Raw genomic sequence first — 19,582 nt, 5'->3', positions numbered from 1 at the left:
TTAAATTTAAAAATCCAGTTCTTCAGTCATACCAGTACATTTCAAATGTTAAAAAGCTACATAAGCACTGTTTTTAAGTATTTGTCACCAAGAAATAAAAACTTCGTTGAATTCCCTTATATCTATTTTATGATTTGACATTGTTTTAAAGTTTGAATTACACATTTGGAAAATAGGTGGGAGAGCTATAATATTTTCAGTGCCTGGAGACCTCTAAAGAATTTAATCTGACCCTAGCCAGCAGGATCCTTAACGGCAATTATATCCTTGACCTCCCCTCCACACACCGCATCAATAAACCATTGACCAAGACAATCACCCAGAGCACCTCCAGTCCAAGAGACCATTCACTAAATAGGAGCGTCGGCTCGTGTCTTAGCAACAGCGACGCGATACCACCCCTTCCCCTGCCATCCCTCTCCTACCTTATTAGACAGCAAGGGGAGGGGCCAGGAGTCATGTGCCCAATAGGAAGGGAGCAGAGGAGGGAGTCTTGGCCGCGTCCCCGTCGCTAGGGAAACCGCTGCAGCCTGAGTTAGCGCGGGATGCCGAGCGCGGAGGAGCTGGCGGTGCTGCCTGAAGAGAACGCGGACCAGGAGCCCGGCGGGGACCCGCGCCTGCGACTCTTGGGGTCCTACGTGGCCCAGAGCCTGCGGCCGGCTGCGGGCGCCTGGGAGCGCTGCGCCGGCACGGCCGAGGCGGAGCAGCTGCTCCACGCCTTCCTGGGCCGCGATGCAGCGGAGGGGCCGCGGCAGCTGCTGGTGGTGCGGCCCAGGACCGGAGGCCTGGCGTTGAGGCCGGGGATGGACGTGGGTCCCGAGTTCAACCTCCCCCACGCGAAGGGGCTTTTTTTCCTGCGCACCAGGTCCGAGCCGCCCGGGCCCCATAGCCTCCGTGGCGCGATGCTTTGCGGGGACCTGCCCCCGGCGCCTCTGGAGTACCTGGCCGCGCTGTTCTCAGAGGTGAGGGTGGGTAGGTGACCCCGCGCTGCTTGCCGCTCGTGAGGGGGAGGGGCGGACCTACAGGGCGGAGGCGGGGCCATCGGGAAGGGGCGGAGCCATAGGAGAGCCCAGACTCCTAGCGGAGTTTGAATCCCTAAGAAAAGGGGATAGGTGGGGGCGGAGCTGGACGGAAAACTAGACCCTGGGATGGACATCTGAGAGGCGAGCTGGAGAAATCTAAGTAAGGGCCCGGTCAGAGTGGAATTGTGAGAGGTCTAGGACTTGGCAGGGTTCCAGCAAGAGTCAGGGGGAGGCCAGAGTCCTAAGAGTTCCTGGGCCTGACCTTTTTTTAAGGCTATGTATCTTAATCTCTTCAAAATGGCACCGGGGAAGATCAGAAGTGGTGAACAAAAGGGCATTTCTGTTGGGTCACTGAGGCTATAAACAGTGTTTGCTTCTGCAGAAGGGTTAAAAGGGATAGATGGTTTGGTTTTGATTATCATCTCATTCATCCCACAACCATGAACCAAAGATCAGTCCTGTGCCCAGATAAATTGAGGTATCCAGTTCGAAACCTCCAACAGGCACTGGGAGGGGCCTGCCTGGCGCTCAGGGAGGAGGGTCTCCGGAGGTGTGGATTTTGGAATGCTTTGGTGGCCCCACAGCAGAGCTGAGAGAGCAAAGAGATTTATGAGAGGGTACTCAGGAGAGATTGCTGGGATGTTTAGACCTTTCTGGATTGGGAGTACACTTCCCCGCAAGTTGAATGTGTGTGCTTCTTGGCGCTTGTTGTCCTGGATCTTGCAGATTATGAGATAGTATTTACAGAGTACTAGCTAAATGATGTTTCATGTGACAGGTGCTATGGGGAATATCAAAGAAATAAAGACAAGATCTTACCCATCAAATTAATCATAGACTTAAAAAACTTAAAAGTAGTCTGACTGGGGTGGAGGCAAATTGACCCCAGCTGGGCTCGGGTCCTGGAGGCTCTCCACTAAGTCAGATGTTAAGCCCCTTTGGTTGCTTTAGTAGGAAGCAGTGGGAGGAGAGAATTTCCAGGACGGGTCTGGGATGACACAAGCTCTCAGGGAGCCCATGAAAGCTAGGTTTCTCAGTAGATATGAAAGTAATTCAGTATTTTAACAACCAGAATGGTTTTGCTGCTCTGCACTGTCTGAACAACATCCCTGCAGAAGTCCAAGCTTGGATCAAATCCCCTTGTGAATGATGGGGAGATACTTGTGTGTTGTGAGAACCATGCTTAGCCTCAAGTGTTGAAATGGCTCCTGAACAAACAAGAAGAACTAGGAAAAAGAGAGAGCAAGGTAACTTTCAGGAATGGGGAGCAGATTGAGCAAAGATTCTGAGATGGAACTATACCTCATGTATGTGGGAGACAGTAGTTACATCTCAGTTTTGTGTCATAGTCAAAGAAATGTAGCCCAGCAAGCAAAAGCAATTTTAAAGTAATCCAAACCCTGACATGTTCAAGAACTTTGCTGCCTTAAAAAAGATTGGAAATAAACTAAATGTTCATCACTAGGCCACTGGGTGAATGAAGTAAGGTCTATCTATAATTAAAAGGAATGATTGGTATGAAACAGTCCTTAAGATAAACACCTAAGATAAAATTCACTCTCCCAACATTTTCCAAGTGAAGAGTACAATACGAGGGAGGCCCCCCCGAAAGAGAATTATCTTCTGGAGGATGGGCCCCTTGCAGTACAGGCTTCCCCTACTAGGTGAGTGTTCTAGGAACCCATCTGCATCAATGCACCAGCTGGCATTGTTCAGCTTCAATGAATTTTTTTCTAGCTTCAATGAATTTTTTTGAGAACGCTTTTACCCATTTCACATGGACGATTTATAAGGGCACCTGCTCACATTGACCAAAAACAGCATGATCCCTGTTCCCCGCCTCCCTATTTACCTGATCTTGCCCCAAGTTTCTATTTTTTTGTTTCCCCTGATGAAAAAAAGCCCTCAATGGGAAATGTTCTGCTGATGTGGAAGAAGTGAAACAAAAAAATGGCAGGAACACTAAAAGGCATCAAAATAGACGAGTTCAAAAACTGTTTTGAGCAGTGGAAAAAACATCTTGATAGGTGTATTGCATCAAATGGAGAATACTTTGAAGGTGACTGCAGTTTAAACATGTAAGAATAAGTACATGTCTTTTTATAAATAAATTCCAGCTTTCTTGGGCCCCCCCTCATATTGTCAATCCCATGCAATAATTGTGCAACAAATCCTCGGACCCCCCCCCCCCCGTCTTTTGCATGAGTGAAACTCTACACCCACTAAACAACAATTTATCTGCCTCTTCCTCCCTCCTGTCCCTGGCAACCATCATTCTACTTTGTCTCTATGAACTTGATCACTTCAGACATCTCATATAAGTGGAATCATGTAGTATTTTCTTTCCGTGACCGGGTATTTCACTTCACATAATGTCCTCAAAGTTCATCCATATTGTAGCATATGACAGAATTTCCTCCCTTTTTAAGGCTGAAATGTGTATAGATAGATAGATAGATAGATAGATAGATAGTATGTGTGTGTACATACACACACACCACATTTTCTTTTTCAATTCATCTGTGGATGTACATTTAGGTTTTTTTACCTCTTGACTATTGTGGATTATGCTGCAATTTAAGATAACTTTTTAAAGGTGCAGAATTTTGTGAATTGTATGTTACCGTTTCTGATAAAAAGAAAGGAGAGAGGGAAATAAAGGAAGAGTAGAGGCAGGAGAAGGGAGGTAAGGAGAATAAGGGAGAGAAGGAAGGAAGGAAGGAAGGAAGGAAGGAAGGAAGGGGGGAGGGAGGACATTCATTGACAGAGTAATCCACAAGGGAAGCTGGGTGTCTGAGGTACCAGGGTAAGACTTTCCACTGTAAAAGCTTTTATACTTCTAAAATTTATACCATGTAAATGTGTTATCTATTGAAAAATCTAAATAAAATTATTTTTAAAATACATCCAGGCCTTTACTTTCATTTCTCAAAACTCCAGCAGTGATTCTTAAGCTGTTCAACTACCCTCCTCCCATCTTCTTTCATATTCCCTGGAGGTGATCCAGTGCCTGCTGATAACTCTGCTCACCCCCAGCCCAGAAGCCCGTCCCTCCCCTTCTGTCTTCTCTCTTCTCTGTACCGTGGATCAATCCCCTTGTCCTTCCACCTCTTCATTCAGTATCACTAAACCAAAAAATCCCACCTGGCTGAGAGAAGTATTCTTCTGCTTTATGTGGGGGTATGTGGGGGGGGGAGGGCAGTGCATAAAGCATGATGTTGACCAAAGTAGAAAGTCCTTTCCCAGTCACTTTACTCACTGCTGCCAGCTTATCTATCCTAGAGCTCTGAAACTTGAATGCTCTTTTGAAGTCCTATGTTTTGTAGAGGGAGCCTGGGATTTGGGGTGTGATGGACCTGGGTTCAAATGCTGGTTCTGTCATAAGCAAAACTGAAACAGACTCATAGATACTGAGAACAGACTGATGGTTGCTGGAGGGGGAGGGGTGAAAAAGGTGAAGAGATTAAGAAGCACAAACTGGTGGTTACAAAATAGTTGTGGAGATATACGGTACAGCATAGAGAATATAATCAATGGTATTGTAATACTATGTATGAGGCCAGATGGGGACTGTAGATATCAGGAGGATCACTTTGTAAAGTATAGGGTTGTCTAACCACTATGCCAAATACCTGAAACTAATACAAAGTTATAGTGAATGTAAACTGTAATTGAAAAATAAAATTTAAAAAAAGAAAAGAGGGAGAACCAAGATGGCGGCGTAGGTAGACACACTGCGCCTCCTTGCACAACCAGAACTGACAGAGAATCGAACAACAAGGGGGACCAACACCAAGGAAATAGAAAATAAACATTCATCCAGACTGGTAGGAGGGGCGGAGACGGGCACCGGGGTGGAGAGGACTCGAGTGGCTGTGGTGGGACTGAGACTGGCGGAGTGTGGGACAAATGGCGCAGGCAGTCTGAGCACTAGCAGACCCTGCGGCCCCACATTTGCACAGATAAACCCAGAGGGCCGGACTCAGAGTGGCAGAGAACGGGGCAGGCAGAGCAGCGGGCAGCACCCCGCGGCACCACATTCGCCCACAGATAAACCAGACGAAGGGCGGGGAGCGAAGCAGACCGCATAACCCAGGGCTCCAGCTCAGGGAAATAAAGCCTCAAACCTCTGATTGAAAATGCCCGTGGGGGTTGGGGCAGCAGCAGGAGAGACTACCAGCCTCACAGGAGAGGTCCTTGGAGAGACCCACAGGGGCCTAGAGTGTGCACAGGCCCACTTACTCGGGAACCAGCACCAGAGTGGCCCAGTTTGATTGTGGATAGCAGAGTGAAAGATTGAAAGCCGGAGGAGAGTGAGGCGGGCGCCATTGCTCCCACTCGGCCCCTCCCCCAGGTACAGCGTCACAGCGCAGCAACCAGCATTACCCGCCCTGGTGAACACCTAAGGCTCCTCCCCTTAAAGTAACAGACGTGCCAAGACAAAAAAAAAAAAAAATGGCCCAAATGACAGAACACTTCAAAGCTCCAGAAAAAATACAACTAAGCGAGGAAGAGATAGCCAACCTATCGGATGCACAGTTCAAAGCACTGGTTATCAATATGCTCACAGACTTGGTTGAATCTATTCGAAAAACAGATGAAAAAATGAAGCCTATGCTAAGAGAAACAAAGGAAAATGTACAGGGAACCAATAGTGATGAGGAGGAAACTGGGACTCAAATCAATGGTGTGGACCAGAAGGAAGAAACAAACATCCAACTAGAAAAGAATGAAGAAACAAGAACTTGGAAAAATGAGGAGAGGCTTAGGAACCTCCCGGACGCCTTGAAACATTCCAACATCCGAATTATAGGGGTGCCAGAAGGAGAAGAGGAAGAACAAAAAATTGAAAACTTATTTGAACAAATAATGAAGGAGAACTTCCCTCATCTGGCAAAGGAAATAGACTTCCGGGAAGTCCAGGAAGCTCAGAGAGTCCCAAAGAAGCTGGACCCAAGGAGGAACACGCCAAGGCACATCATAATTACATTACCCAAGATTAAAGGCAAGGACCTACATCCAAGATTACTGTATCCAGCAAAGCTATCACTTAGAATGGAAGGGAAGATAAAGTGCTTCTCAGATAAGGTCAAGTTAAAGAAGTTCATCATCACCAAGCCCTTATTATATGAAATGTTAAAGGGAGTTACCTAAGAAAAAGAAGATCAAAAATAGGAACAGTAAAAATGACAGCAAACTCACAGTTATTAACGGCCACACATAAAACAAAAACAAGAGCAAACTAGGCAAACAACTAGAACATGAGGGTTGTCATTAAGGGAGTGGGAGGGGGAGGGGGGGGAAGGTACAGAAAATAAGTAGCATAGATGATAGGTGGAAAATAGACAGGGGGAGGGTAAAAATAGTGTAGGAAATGTAGAAGCCAAAGAACTTATAAGTATGACCTATGGACATGAACTATAGGGGGGGAATGTGGGAGGGAGGCGGGTGGGCAGGATGGAGTGGAGTGGGGGGGGGGAAATGGGACAACTGTAATAGCATAATCAATAAATATATTAAAAAAAAGAAAAGAAAAGAGGACTAAGTTAAAAAAAATAGGGTAAATAGTATTGGGAATATGTTATAATAATTTGCTCTATTATCCAGCTAAGTGCTTTTTCTCTGAACATAATTTTCTGTTTGGGTGTTTCAATCTGGAAGGATATGGCTAAATAGAAGGAATAAACATCAAAAAATGCTGATATATTAAAAGAATAAACAATTGGTTCTGTCAAATTCATCAGTGTGATGTGAGCAGGTTAGCTCACCTCCATCAGGGTCAAACTACCCTGTAGGGTTCTCATGAAACTTAGTAGTAATATACTAGGACAGCTGGAATAGAGTTATGTTATAGGTAATCCATAAAAGATAGGAATTACTGTCACTCTGTATCCCACTTAAAAGCTTCCTCACTCTCCTGACCCATCCTTGTCTCCTTGCTCTGCCTAAATCCAGTTCTCCCTGGGGTGCTTGGCTGCATGGCCAAAATCTCTTCTCTCAACCTTACTCTGTGATGCTCTTGCTTCTTTCTTGGTTTTAAAAAATGGACACAATGAAGTTTCTACAAACTCTTATACCTACCCTATATGCCACTATCTGTAGGCATGTCCACTGCCTTTCCTTCTGTTGCTGAGATGGACTGCCTGCTGTCATCTGATGCCAGCCTTAAAACCAAAACTGCTACTTGTGCTCTGAATCCTCCCATTCTCATCTTGAGGAGGTAGCACCAGCAATCCTCCCCCTCTCCTACATTCTTATTTTTTCCCTCTCCACTAAATAAATCCAGCCAAACAAAATCCTCATTCCTCCCATCATCTATCATCCCATCTCTACGGTCCCTTTACAGCAAAATGTCTAGCATGTGTGTCTGTCCCTGCTGGGTCCCATTCTTTTCCTGTTTTATCTTAGACTTATTTGTCAGGCATTTACCCTCAGACTGCACGGGAGGGAACTTAAGGAACCTCTGCATGTCACTGCCCACCTCCACTCTCAGTGTTTTCCCTGCTTGACCTGTGAGTGAGCAGGATTCCACCCAGCTCCTGACTAGCTTCTACTTCTGGAAGAACTTTCTTCACTTAGCTTCCAGGACACTAGTCTTCTGGTTTCCTCCTGTCCCCCCGGCCATTCCTTCTTAGTTTCCATAGGAGATACCCCCTCTTCTTTCAACTTCTTAAAATGGGAGGGCCCCAGAACTTATTCCTTAGACATCTTTTCTGCTTAATTCCTTCAGGGTGCTCATTCAATTTTAGAGTTTTACAAACCATCTGTATCTGGTGCCTCCCAACTTTGTCATCACCAGCCTTCGCTGCTCCTCTGAACTCCCAAATGCCAAAGCCAGCTGACTACTCTGTGTCCACAGTCAGAAGTCCAATAGATATATAAAATTCTAATGTGTCCGAAGGCATATTCCTGAATGTCCCTCAAGAATTGACTCCACTCTTGTCTTCCCACATCAGTTAATGGCAGCTCCATTCTTCCTGTTGCTCAAGTCCCAAACTTGGAGTCATCCTGATGCCTGTTTTGTTTTGTTTTTTTCCTCACAATCCCACAACTAATCCATTAAAAAATCACGTAAGCTGAGCCTTCCACGTTTATGTAGAATCAGACCTTTTCTTACTGTCTCCCCTACTCCCTCCTGTGCCAAGCCACTGTTTTCTGTATAATAATAATAACTTGCTAACTGATCTTTTTCCACTTTTCCCCCTACAGTCTGTGCTCAACGCAGCACCCAGAGTGATCCTACTATGTCACTCCCTTGCTCAAAACCCTTTAATGATTTCCATTTCTCTGAGAGTAAAAGTCAAAATTCTACAGGCAGGGCTGCATGTAATTTGACCCCATTTACTTACCCCTACTCCTGTTACTCACCCTCTTTTGGCTTCACTGCCCTCTACACAGCTCCTTGCTCAAACTAGGCATACTCCCACCTTAGGGCCTTTTCACTGTCTGTTCCTTCTAACCACAATACATACACTTCCCTCAACAATATATACAGCACTTTCCCAGTCCTCCCCAGTCTTCGTTCAAATGTCACCTCAATGATGCCTGCACCAATCACTCCATTCACAATCGCAACCCCTCCACCCCATATTTCTGATTCTCATCTGCTCTTTCCCCCCATAGCTCTTGTTCATTGACTCTTTCTCCACTAGAATATAAACTTTACGAGGTTAGTAATCTCTGTATGTGTTGTTCACCGGTGTACCTTCCCAGCACCTAGAACAGTACTAGCACATAGTAGATGCTCCATAAACATTCACTGAATAAGGGAATGAGTGGCTTTTAATTTCATAGAGTTCACATTCACTATCTTCCTACCACTGAAAGCCCTCCAAAGTCCAACCCAAGCCCACCTACCCTTTTTCTTCAGACAGCAAACTTTCTTTTATGAACGTCTATTGAGTGCTTCCTATATGCCAGATCCAAGGGAGGACCGCTTGTATGTAAACAATTAGATGCATTGCCTCCCTTTAAGATCTTAGGAAAATTCCTTTTTATACTCTCTCCCTCTCTTGTTTATCATTTCTGCCCTAGGTCCAAAGGGTCCTTTCTTAACATGAATGTGAGTTGAGCTCAACTTGTGACATTTTATTTCTTGGAACTCTCCATTCACCTGTGATTGTAAGTTCTCAGTTCAGTGATTGTTTTCAGACAGACCAGGCAAGAAGGATCACCCTCTTGAATTTCACATGTTAGGTCCAGGTATTCTATTTTATAGCCACACAGAGTTGTTAGTCAAATATAGAGCCCAACCAACCATATAAATGCATATTTCCTTTTCATTATTTATTTAACAGTCCCTTATCACATTACTGGATTTTCTCTTTTTCTTTATAGTCCTCCCTTTATATTAGTTGTGAGCATTTGACAGGCAGTTTCCTAGTGAGTTGTATTAATTACAACTGTTTAAGTTGCTAGTGATAGAAAACTCAATTTGAACTAGCTCAAAAAGTTCAACAGCAGGAGCTCAAAGGATCATAGGCCTTGGTCTTGCTCCACGTGTAAAATCCCTCCTCTCCATATTGGCTCCTTGTGGGAGCAAGTTGGCCACTAGTAGCTCTACACTCATAAGGAAGAGAATGCTTCTCCAAAAATTCAGATAAGAGACTTTGGTCTGACTCATTGGTTCATATTTATTCACAATGTTCACCTCTGGATCTGGATATGGGTACTGAAGGAAGAGGAACTATGTTCAGTGTCCAAAACTAACTAATGTTCACCCTACAGAGAGCTGCAAGATGCTCAACTTTGCTTTACGTTTTTTAGATGCCACATCACACCCCCTAGAGACAGAGGGTCATCTTCACCTTTACTTGTGCTATGTTTTGCCTCTGGCCTTTGTGTATGTTTTAATCACCTCTTATTCACCCTGTTGATTAGGGAGGGATTCCTGCCCTAGGGTTATGGGTATGGCTAACTACAGAATATAGGGCAAATGAGACTGACAGCAATTGAACAGTCACATACACTCATAGCCCAAAGGAGGAGGACACCATGCCACACAGGGCCACCTGGGGCTGCCCTTGGGAACAGAGTGAAAAAACAGGGGCTGTGGAAGGCAAGCTTTGTAGTATCAAGAGTGTGTGGTCTCCACTGCATCTTGTGGGAGGATGAAATTGGCTTGTTTGAATAACTCCACTGGCTGACAGGGACCTATAGTCCACTCCTCTGGAATAAGCAGCAGTTATGCCTGGTCTCCTTGATAAGGAGGACTGTTTGAACAATGGACCTTATGTGTAGGAAATAAGAGGGAAGGAAGCTTGTGATAGGCTCTCCAAGGCTCTCCTGATTTTATCAGATGTCAAGGCACAACTTAATGTTGCTTCTTAATATTAGGCCTTACAGCACAGTGACTTGTAAAACATTATGTATAGTCCTCTGGGCCTTTCTCAGAATAGTCTTTCTGTAAGTGTTCAGAAGTAGAACACCTGCCTTTCTTCCTTGTGCACCTTTCTTCCAGGTTGTTATCCCCATCTTGGCCAATGAGAAGAATCACCTAGACTGGACCCCTGTGGTGTATCAAGATGTCCAGCAGCATGCCCACAGCCTCCAGTGTGACCTCATGGTTATCCTTGAGCACAGGAGGGGGAAGACTTTGCTGCCTCTTCCAGCAGGCTCAGAAAAAATGGCATTTTGGGATTCTGAAAGTGAGACCGTGTAAGTACCGCCAGCCTGGCCACATGGGTCTCTGTGATATGGGAGAAATTGGTTTATCTGAATGTTTTCCTTATGACTTTTCTATTCCTGACTTTGTACATGTCCTTGTGCCACACACAAGCCCACTTCTGCTGTTTGCCAACATCCTCAGTCTGTATGTTTTGTGCTGATTGCTACCCTTGTCCCAGTCCCCCTGCCTGAAGTCTTTTCAGGCTACCACAGCATCATGGCCTCTTTTCCGCCCAGAATTATGTCAGGGATGAGAGCAGCCACACTGATTTCAGTGTTTTGCTTATCAGGACAGTGTCTCATCATTGGCAAATGCCCAGGTCCAGTCTGGGAGACAGCCACACCACTTCCCAGCATTTACCCAGCACATAATGCCATAGAACTCACTCTGGTGGCTCTTGGTACAGTTCCAGACCCTCCTCCCCCAGTGGCTGGAGACTTTTTCCAGGTCCTGGGGATTTTTTTTTCCAAATAGAAACAGATCTGGCTTTGTTAGAGCTTGAAGTCCATGACTCCTGTGCCCAAGAAGGCATTAAAACCCGAGCCTCTTCTCCTTTAGGAATTATGTCTGCCATCAGCTTCCACTCACCATTCCAGCCACAAGCTATCTTTGTCTGTGTCCCTCATAAAATGAGGTATTTTTATTCTTCTTTCAAGCCAGGCTAAGTATCTAAATGATATAGTTTGTTATATCCTACCCAGCATTTTTTTTTTGGAAGGGGGAGCTCCAAACAAGATACTTAGGTACAGGGGATTACTCAAACACAGAAAAGAATTTCACTTGCTGGTTCAACAAAATAAAAATACTCATGTCAGTTTCACTTAAAACCATTGTTGGTAGTACTAAGAAAGTCATCTTTTTTGATGTCTTAGAGTCTAATATTAAAATGTTTTTTGGGGGTAAACACAGTAACATGGATGGGTGGAGAACCATGGCAGAATCCACTATCTCTATCATTTCCTTGAGTGTCTGGAATAAAATGGGAAGGCTATGAGGCAAGGTCACACAGAACTTAGTGCAGAGCTCTGGATCGCAGCTTTTACTCCAGGCTCCACCACATGCTAACAGGTCATGTGTAAGCAGTCATTTAATCTCTCCCAGACTCTGTTTTCTTCTCGCTTATAAAATGCAGGTGGCCTTAGCACCTACCTCTCACTCGGGGTCCTTGTGAGATGGTATCTGAAAAGCTCTTAGGACAGCACAAAGCATATGGTGATGCTTACTGAATGGTAGCTAACTATTATGACCAAACTGGAGAGACTTGAGATTGGGAATGGGCCAAGAGTCAAAATGCAAGGCCTGCTGATATCCAAGATGCACTTAGACGTGCACCTTTAAGGATAATCTGAGGGAAGGAGGTCATAATGAAAGCTGAAGTGGGCGACTTCCAAGTGGATGACCTCCATCCAACAAGTTGGACAAATGCCCAAATGCCACCTGGCTGCAGGCGCCTGAGACAACCCAGCATCTTTATGTGTCTGTGGCAACAGGCATCTTCCTACATCTTCCTACATGGGCTCAGACTGCCCTAATGCCAGGAGTTTCCCAATGCATTACTGTTATTTTTGTATGTTCAGGGCCCATGATTTGATCTGAAGAATAAGTAATTCATGGGATGGCAATGTACTTTATAATGAGCTTTTGCTATTGGAAATAATTTGCTATATATATCAATATAATTTGAAGCAATTTGCCAGTTAAATGGAAAAGTTATTTTAGTTTCATAAAAATATTCAATTTCACAATAAATAAATACAAATTACCATTTTTCTGTTCCTTTTATATTCTAACATAATATTCAGTGTCTGTGTATATAATCATTACTGAGTTTATCACACTTTGTTCGAACTTGATAATTTCCCAAAAGGCTGGATCATATTTCAGGAAGGTGAGCATCTTCTCCCTTTCATACCTTCTGTAATCACTTGTGATTAAATTAAGCGAAGGTGGTTTCCTGGTATGAAAATGTGAATGATAGACTCCTTTTCCTTGTCATTTGTGTTGAGTTCTTGGCATAAACAATTTTTATTTAGAACTTAATGAAAAGGCAAATCAAAATATATTTTTCATTTTTAAGTCCTTCTAAAATATTCCTGGTTTGTTTGTTTATTAAAAATATAGATGAGGTAGAATGCTTGGGAGTTCCATTCTTTCCCAGAAAAGCAAGGACAGAGTGAAGTTAACATTGGTGATCAGATGACTGATGATTTGCTGTGGGGAGAAGGAAGTAACCAATTTCCTCTTGATGCAGAGGTCTGAACTAAGACCAACATGAGGAAATCACAGGTAGGTAGATGGGCTCCCATGTAGAGACACATTTTCTCCCAGGGAGAGCCCATCTGCTGAGGAATGCACTGCTTTGTCAAGCTGAGAGATTACTGACATTAGTGGGATTCAAGGAAGGTCTGGGTGGGTGTGCAAATGTTTCCTGTCTTGTATATATCTGCATTGACAGAAAGACTTCACAGAATTCGTAATTCTTAAATGAGGCTTCAGAATATTGGTGAATGCTGTTTTGAGTAATTGTGTATGCATGCATGCATAAGCATTTTGTCTGGGGAGGATCTATACTTTGAATAGACTACTCATCAGTCTACTGTCCAATAAAAGTTAAGAATGACAGGACTAGCTCTGGCCAGCATCGCTCAGTTGGTTGGAGTATCATCCTATCACCAAAGGGTGTGGGTTCAATTCCTGGTCAGGGAATATACGTAGGTTGTGGGTTTGATCCCTGGTCCAGGTGTGTATGGGAAGCAACCAGTCAATGTTTCTCTCTCTCCCTTCCTCTTTCTCTAAAGCAATGAAAAAATTCCCTCAGGTGGAGATTTAAAATTTTTTTTTCAAAGAATGCCTGGATTAGATGGAATTTCCCACCTATTCTTTTAAAAATTTGGGATTCGGTTTGGGGGGCACCCAGAGTTAAGTTATTTCCAATGTTTCAAGAGATTTGTTGTGTTTTTCACAGCTTGGATTCCACAGATAAGTCTGTCATTTATGCCATTGAGTCTGCAGTGATCCAGTGGAGCCACCAAGTACAGCTGGTCCTCAACAAGGAGTCTTCCCAGCCGCTCCTACAAGGGGAAAATCCCACCCCTAAGGTGGAGTTGGAGTTCTGGAAGAGCAGGTAGGCACATGCTCAGACCTTGGCAGCTGTCTTACAGAGGGTCATGGCTTGGGAGAGTCACCCATGAGTCTGGTCACACCTCCAGGCATTTCTCTTGTCCCCTAGAGCAGACAGCTCTGTGCCATTTGGGTCTATACAGTTTTCCTATGCTCTGGAAGAGGCACCCTTTCCCTAGGATTCAGTGGTTGCCCCTCCTTCCTGGGCTACAGTCAGTATATCGTCTGACATTTCTTCAAAGGCTCTTTCAAGTACATGTAAAATTAATTAGTTCTCTTTTATATATTTTTCTTACTTGCCTACTCCCTTCTCCTTTGACAGTCAAGGCTACACACACACACACTTTTTGTAAGACGCTGAAGAAAAAGAGGGTTTTGACAGTAGGCTGCAGAAAAGCCTCTCCTTGGTCCCAGCCAGTCATCTGCAGCGCTTGAAAGCCCATCAGCCTCTGTGTCCCAGCTCCACAGACTTCCAGACAGGCCTAATTATTGCTCCTGCTGATTCCCCCTCTGGCTCCCCATTTCCTTGCTCCTATTTATTAGTTTGCTGATTAAGCTTTTCTCAAAAGGAGATAGATGTTTGAAGCAGATGTCCCTGTCCTTGCACTGAGTGGGGAGCGTCCATATCACATGACCAGGCATGCCTGTAGGGCTTCAGCCCCCATTGGTGCCGCCATGCTGAGATGTCCCATCCTCTGCCCAGTTCTGACCATTCTGCTGACCTACTGCGGGGCGCTACTCCAGCAGCCTGGCTCTGACACCTCACTCACCCACCCCAAACCTTCCTGCAAGAGCTAATGACCTCAAGCTGCCAAGCTTTTGAGCCACCAGATGTTCACAGCAGTTTTCCCTGCTGTGACCTCCTGGAGGTGCCCCTTTGAACCATGTTCCCGATTCAGGCCTTTGCCCTTGCTGTTCTGGGCACAGATGCCCCGGCTACTTGGGCCAGAGCCAGCCTGTGTGGAAGCCCCTAAGGCAGGCCTCCACTCTGTCTGTCTGAGGGGGGGTCATCGCTGTGTGACTGGTGTTCCCCGACATTCACCTGGACTCACCTTCTCCATGGCGTTACAGGTCTGAAGATCTGGAATACATTTACAATCAACTCAGGACAATAAAGGTGAGGGGCCTAGTGGGGCTCCTGGAGAAGCTTCAGAGCAGCTACTTCCCAGCTTTCCAAACCATGTTCAGAGATGTTGTAGCAGGTGAGGAGCAGCAAGTATTTTCATGAATACATTTATCTCAAATTTGTAATTTAGTGCTAAATTATCTTCTCTCTCTGATTTCAGCAGCTTTAAGTCCTTATAACACTCCAACCCAACACAATCTAGCATGACAAGAATACCAAATCTAGAAGCAGGAAGGCAGCTACCCGGTGCTCTGTGTGCATTTCCACCACTTTGTGACCTAGGAAGAGTCCCCTCAGTCTCTGAGCTCCGGTGTACACCATGGTTGTGGTACATACACACTTCCTGCCTACGTCTTTGGGCTGTTGTGATATAATATAGGTAGAAGTGGTTTACTGACTATACCACACCACACAAATGCATGTTTTTACCTCTCATTTCTGGAATTCAGGCCCCTTTGCCCCTGGCTCCTCGAGGTCTTTATTCCATTTCTAGCTCCATTCTGCTTTTTCCATTCCTACTGTCAGAAGGGATTGCAATTTCCTGGCCATCTGAGCATCAGGCAAGATCAGCCCTTGTCAAAATTGCAAAGCCAGCAAAGTCTATAATTAGAAGTAGTTAAGTTTTTCCAGTGCTCCCTTTCCCCTCAACAGTGCACTTTGCTTATTTCCTTTCTCTTTTCAGACTTCTTCCTACCTCTTCAGGATTGTAGATCAGAATGTGCTTTCAGAAGTATTTGCAATTTCACATGATTTACACTCAATCCAAGCAGTGATTTCAAAATGTTTTTTTCTCTATCAGTACTCTGTCTTCAAAGACAATTTCCTATGTCAGTCCTACAACATAGAACTAATTAAGATATATTTGCTCTGTCAAAGAGGGGAGTGTCCTGTGTCCCTAGCACATTGGTTGGTTCTTTGTCCCACCTTTTTCTCCAAATGGTGTGGGGCTTGAAAACCACTCAGCTACAGGAATAAAAGTTGTAGTGGTGGAGTTTCTGACACAGGCTCCATAACAGAGAAGAACTGGAAGAAGTAGTTAGGTTTTGAGGTCCTTCTGGCCCTGACATCTTATCACAGAGTCTGCTCTGCCTGCACATAAAGCTGGCTTGGAACAAGGCACCCCTTGAGGCCTCGCTTTATTGCTTCACTGAGAGATTTCATGCCCCAGAGGAATCGATTGTTGTTCCCAATTTGTAGTTCAATAAAAATGTTGGTATGTGTACCACTGTTGGTATGAGAGATTATTGTGGGGGATGTATGGACAGGCATATTTAAAAATGTGTGAAAGAGTAACTGTTTGTGATAGATGATGCCAGTTTTCCATTTATGTTAGTGATTTGAAGTTCTCATTTTATATGATTTTATTTAAGTTAAAATGAGGGTCAGTTCAGAGAAAATTTAAGTAATACTATAGATTATATGCAGACATGATAAATATCTTAAGGGAGGTATGCACATGGCTGTAATTTGGGGCTCTGAAATTTAAAAAACATGTAGTAGAATTATAGCTATGAGTTGATTATTAATAAATTAATAGACTATGATTATTTACATTATTACTTGTATAAAAGATTTGGTTCCCTATGCCAGTTTTAAAAACTTATTTGCAGTAGAGTATATAATGGCAATGAAAAGAAATTAGAAAAAAGCAGTTATAGTAATACCAGATAAACACTACTGTAAAAATAAAAATCCTTGAAATGTATAACTCAATTAGGATAATAGAAGAAAATAATTTTGATTAGAGGAATTGAGTAGAGACCTTGTCAGAAATTTGTTGGGCTTTGAAAAGTCCAACATTTTGGACTTTTCAATATTTGAAAATATTTCAATATTTTATTTTCAAAAAAAAGTCCAATATTTTTACTTTGAAAAGTAAAAATATTTTAGAGGCATTTTATATGCATTACTCTTATTAGTCATATGAGGGGTTTTCATTGGCTCACTGATGGACTGAGGACAGGGAAAGGAAAATAAATATTCCTGGGTTAGTGGGCATGAATTGGAAAAGAGTGACAAATGAAGAAGGAGGTTAAAAGAATGTAGTCCATGGTGTTGGAACAAAGTTGTCTGAAATGGAATTGATTGGGCAATAAAGAACCTTGGAACAGGAAGCAACCGAATCCTGAAGAGAAAGAACAGACTAATTAGGGAGTTCTCATCTCTGGCCACTAGGGGCAGGATTGAATTAGTGCAGTGTGGTTGCTCATCCAGGATTTTTGCAGGTGGAACAGGTGTCGAACTCCAGTGGTGCTCTGGAACAGATTTGAACTGGCTTGCAGTTTCTCTGGAGAGCCCACTGTATGCAAATCTTTTCAAATTGTCCTCCCCAACACTCAGTGAAGTCCAGTTGGTAGCTTTAAACTAGATATGGTGGGAATATTGGTAATATTTACACAACAGAAGTTGGCAGATGCTATGAATAAAGGATTTTGTCTCAGAAGAGCCTGTTGTTAAAGATTTTCCAGAAAACTACTGCGCAGCCTTGTGCAACTGGCCTTTTGTATTTACAGTTTTTAAAAGTTATGAGCCTAACTCTGTTCATCCCTTTTTCTTTATTTGCCTTGCAAGCCTAAGGCAGTCCAGGATTGCACCCTGGACTGAATGAGGGAGTCCTCACACACTGTGCTCTTAAAATCAGTGGAGTGCTTATTTGATTATGATTAAATAAAGTTTTGCTTTAAAAAAATAGGTATCATAAAGAGAAAGCTGCTCTGGCCTCTGGGCTCAGCTTCTTTTCTCACAACACCCATGAAATCTAGAGCTCATGCTCATTAGAATGGCTGCTGAATTCTGACATTCCCCTCCCCACACAGTGGTTCACTGCTCCCGGATCCCTCATTTTAAGATTCACTGCTCTAATCAATTTATCATGACATTTGACTTTCAAAAATTTGATTCACATTCTACTTTCCACAACTCCATTTGTGGAGTAAAATACAAATGTACACACCACAAATTCTTACATGTCATGAGCCCCAAAACCATCAAGCTAGGGGTTCAACATAATAACTTGGGATAATCTTGCTTTCGCTAAGCGAGGCAGGGCTGGACGATGAATGGGAAGACCCTAGGCAAGTTGCTTAGGTCTTAAGTACCTCACTTATAAAGTGGAAGTAATAAAGCTACTTTAGAGGGTTTTCTATGAGAGGCTATATGTCTAGTGGGTGGAACAATGCCTGGCATATTGAAACTGTTTACTAAATAGTGTATATTTTGAGCTTCCTTTAGGATGAGCATAGAGCCTTATCCATATAATATAATGAAGGCCATCTGCTCTCATATGACAGGGCCTGATGTTCTACCTGGAAAAGAACTCATCTTTGTACACACACCCTTGCTGTTCAGTTTATCAGTGGCCTTCTGCATTCCTTCCAATTTGCCCTGCAGAATTAGTACCCCATGCTACTGGTTTTCCTACTTTCCCTTCTCTGTCACAAGATGATTGGTGAAACGCACTTCCCCTTCCTGGGCTATGTCAAAGGAAATGGTAGGAGATTTTCCTGGTTTTCCTTGTCATCATCAGGCTGTGCTATTTCTCTGTTCCCTGTAACTTCTCCTCCATAAGAGCTCAATAAAATTCTTTATTAGCAAATATTCATCAGAGACATTACCCTTTCCGGAATGCCCACTTTAGTCCAGCACTATGCTAGCTATGTATGAAGAGTCTGTTTGTACTACATTCAGACCTTCACAAGAACTCCTTATTTTTATAGAGAGGGAAAAGGAAGGAGAGAGGGAAAGAAACATCAGTGTGTGGTTATCTCTCGAGTGCCCCCTACTGGGGACCTGGCCCACAACCCAGGCGATCAGACCCTCAACCCTTTGGTTCACAAGCCTGTGCTCAATCCACTGAGCTACACTAGCCAGGGCAAGAACTCTTTGAATTAGTTACTGTCCATCCTATTTTTTGAGATTCAGAGAGGTTAAAAGTGCCCAAGGTCATACAACTGGTAAGTGTCTGGGTTGGTGTTTGAAGACATCTTTTTGACCCTGAAATCTGTCCTCTGTCATCTATTTTGTGTTGCCTTGGAGATATCAGCAGCAAAGTCATCAGCAAAAAAATTACTAAGTATCTTCCCCACACAGAGCAAGGCTAGGGCTGGGAGAGCCAAGAAGTTCAGATGTAGGAATGTTATAAGAAAGCCCCCTCAGACCGTTATCTTAGCTGTCCAGGGCTCTTCAGATTTTAATATCTTATCTTAAGATCTAGAAAGTTTGGGGAGATGAACCTTCTCTCTGCTCTCTCAGTTTACGAAGTTCAGACCTTTACTTCACAGGCCCCAGGGCTCCAACTTTAGAATCATACTTATTCTAAAATTTCTTTAGGATAAGAAATCTGTGGATCTGAGCTCCAGGCAGGGAAGGGTGACTGTCTTCAGTTTCTTCCAGCTCTGATGGAGTCAAAGGACATCTACACACACCTGATGCCACTCTACCGCCACCTGGAAACCCTAGAGAGCATGGAGTTTCCGGAGGTGAAGCCACGGCTACGACCTCTGCTCCATGTGGTCTGTCTGATTTGGGCCACATGCAAGTCCTGCTCCCCAGGGCGGCTCACTGTGCTTCTGCAAGAGATCTGCAACCTTCTCATCCAGCAGGTTGGCCGCCCCAGGACCCCCAGTGACCTCTCCCTGGGGGCTGGTT

The 19,582-nt window shown here is 44.0% G+C and overlaps 1 protein-coding gene across 3 annotated transcripts in view; it reads left to right on the top strand.

The window, feature by feature from the left end:
* Positions 1 to 444: 444 nt before the first annotated feature.
* The window catches only part of DNAH9 (dynein axonemal heavy chain 9), a 367,496-nt gene continuing 348,358 nt past the window's right edge, over positions 445 to 19,582 (top strand). For 2 of the 3 annotated variants that reach the window (XM_053910525.2, XM_053910526.1), the window contains exons 1-5: positions 535 to 962; positions 10,483 to 10,679; positions 13,655 to 13,813; positions 14,881 to 15,011; positions 19,328 to 19,536. In XM_053910525.2, the coding sequence (XP_053766500.1) occupies positions 546 to 962; positions 10,483 to 10,679; positions 13,655 to 13,813; positions 14,881 to 15,011; positions 19,328 to 19,536 (1,113 nt within the window). In that variant the 5' untranslated portion in view covers positions 535 to 545. Of the gene's footprint in view, positions 963 to 10,482; positions 10,680 to 13,654; positions 13,814 to 14,880; positions 15,012 to 19,327; positions 19,537 to 19,582 lie in introns of all 3 variants that reach the window. The other variant, XM_024564675.4, reaches the window with a different exon arrangement.

Source organism: Desmodus rotundus, chromosome 9, assembly GCF_022682495.2.
Source record: "Desmodus rotundus isolate HL8 chromosome 9, HLdesRot8A.1, whole genome shotgun sequence".
Lineage (NCBI taxonomy): Eukaryota > Metazoa > Chordata > Mammalia > Chiroptera > Phyllostomidae > Desmodus > Desmodus rotundus.
This window is presented reverse-complemented; position numbering and strand designations above follow the sequence as displayed.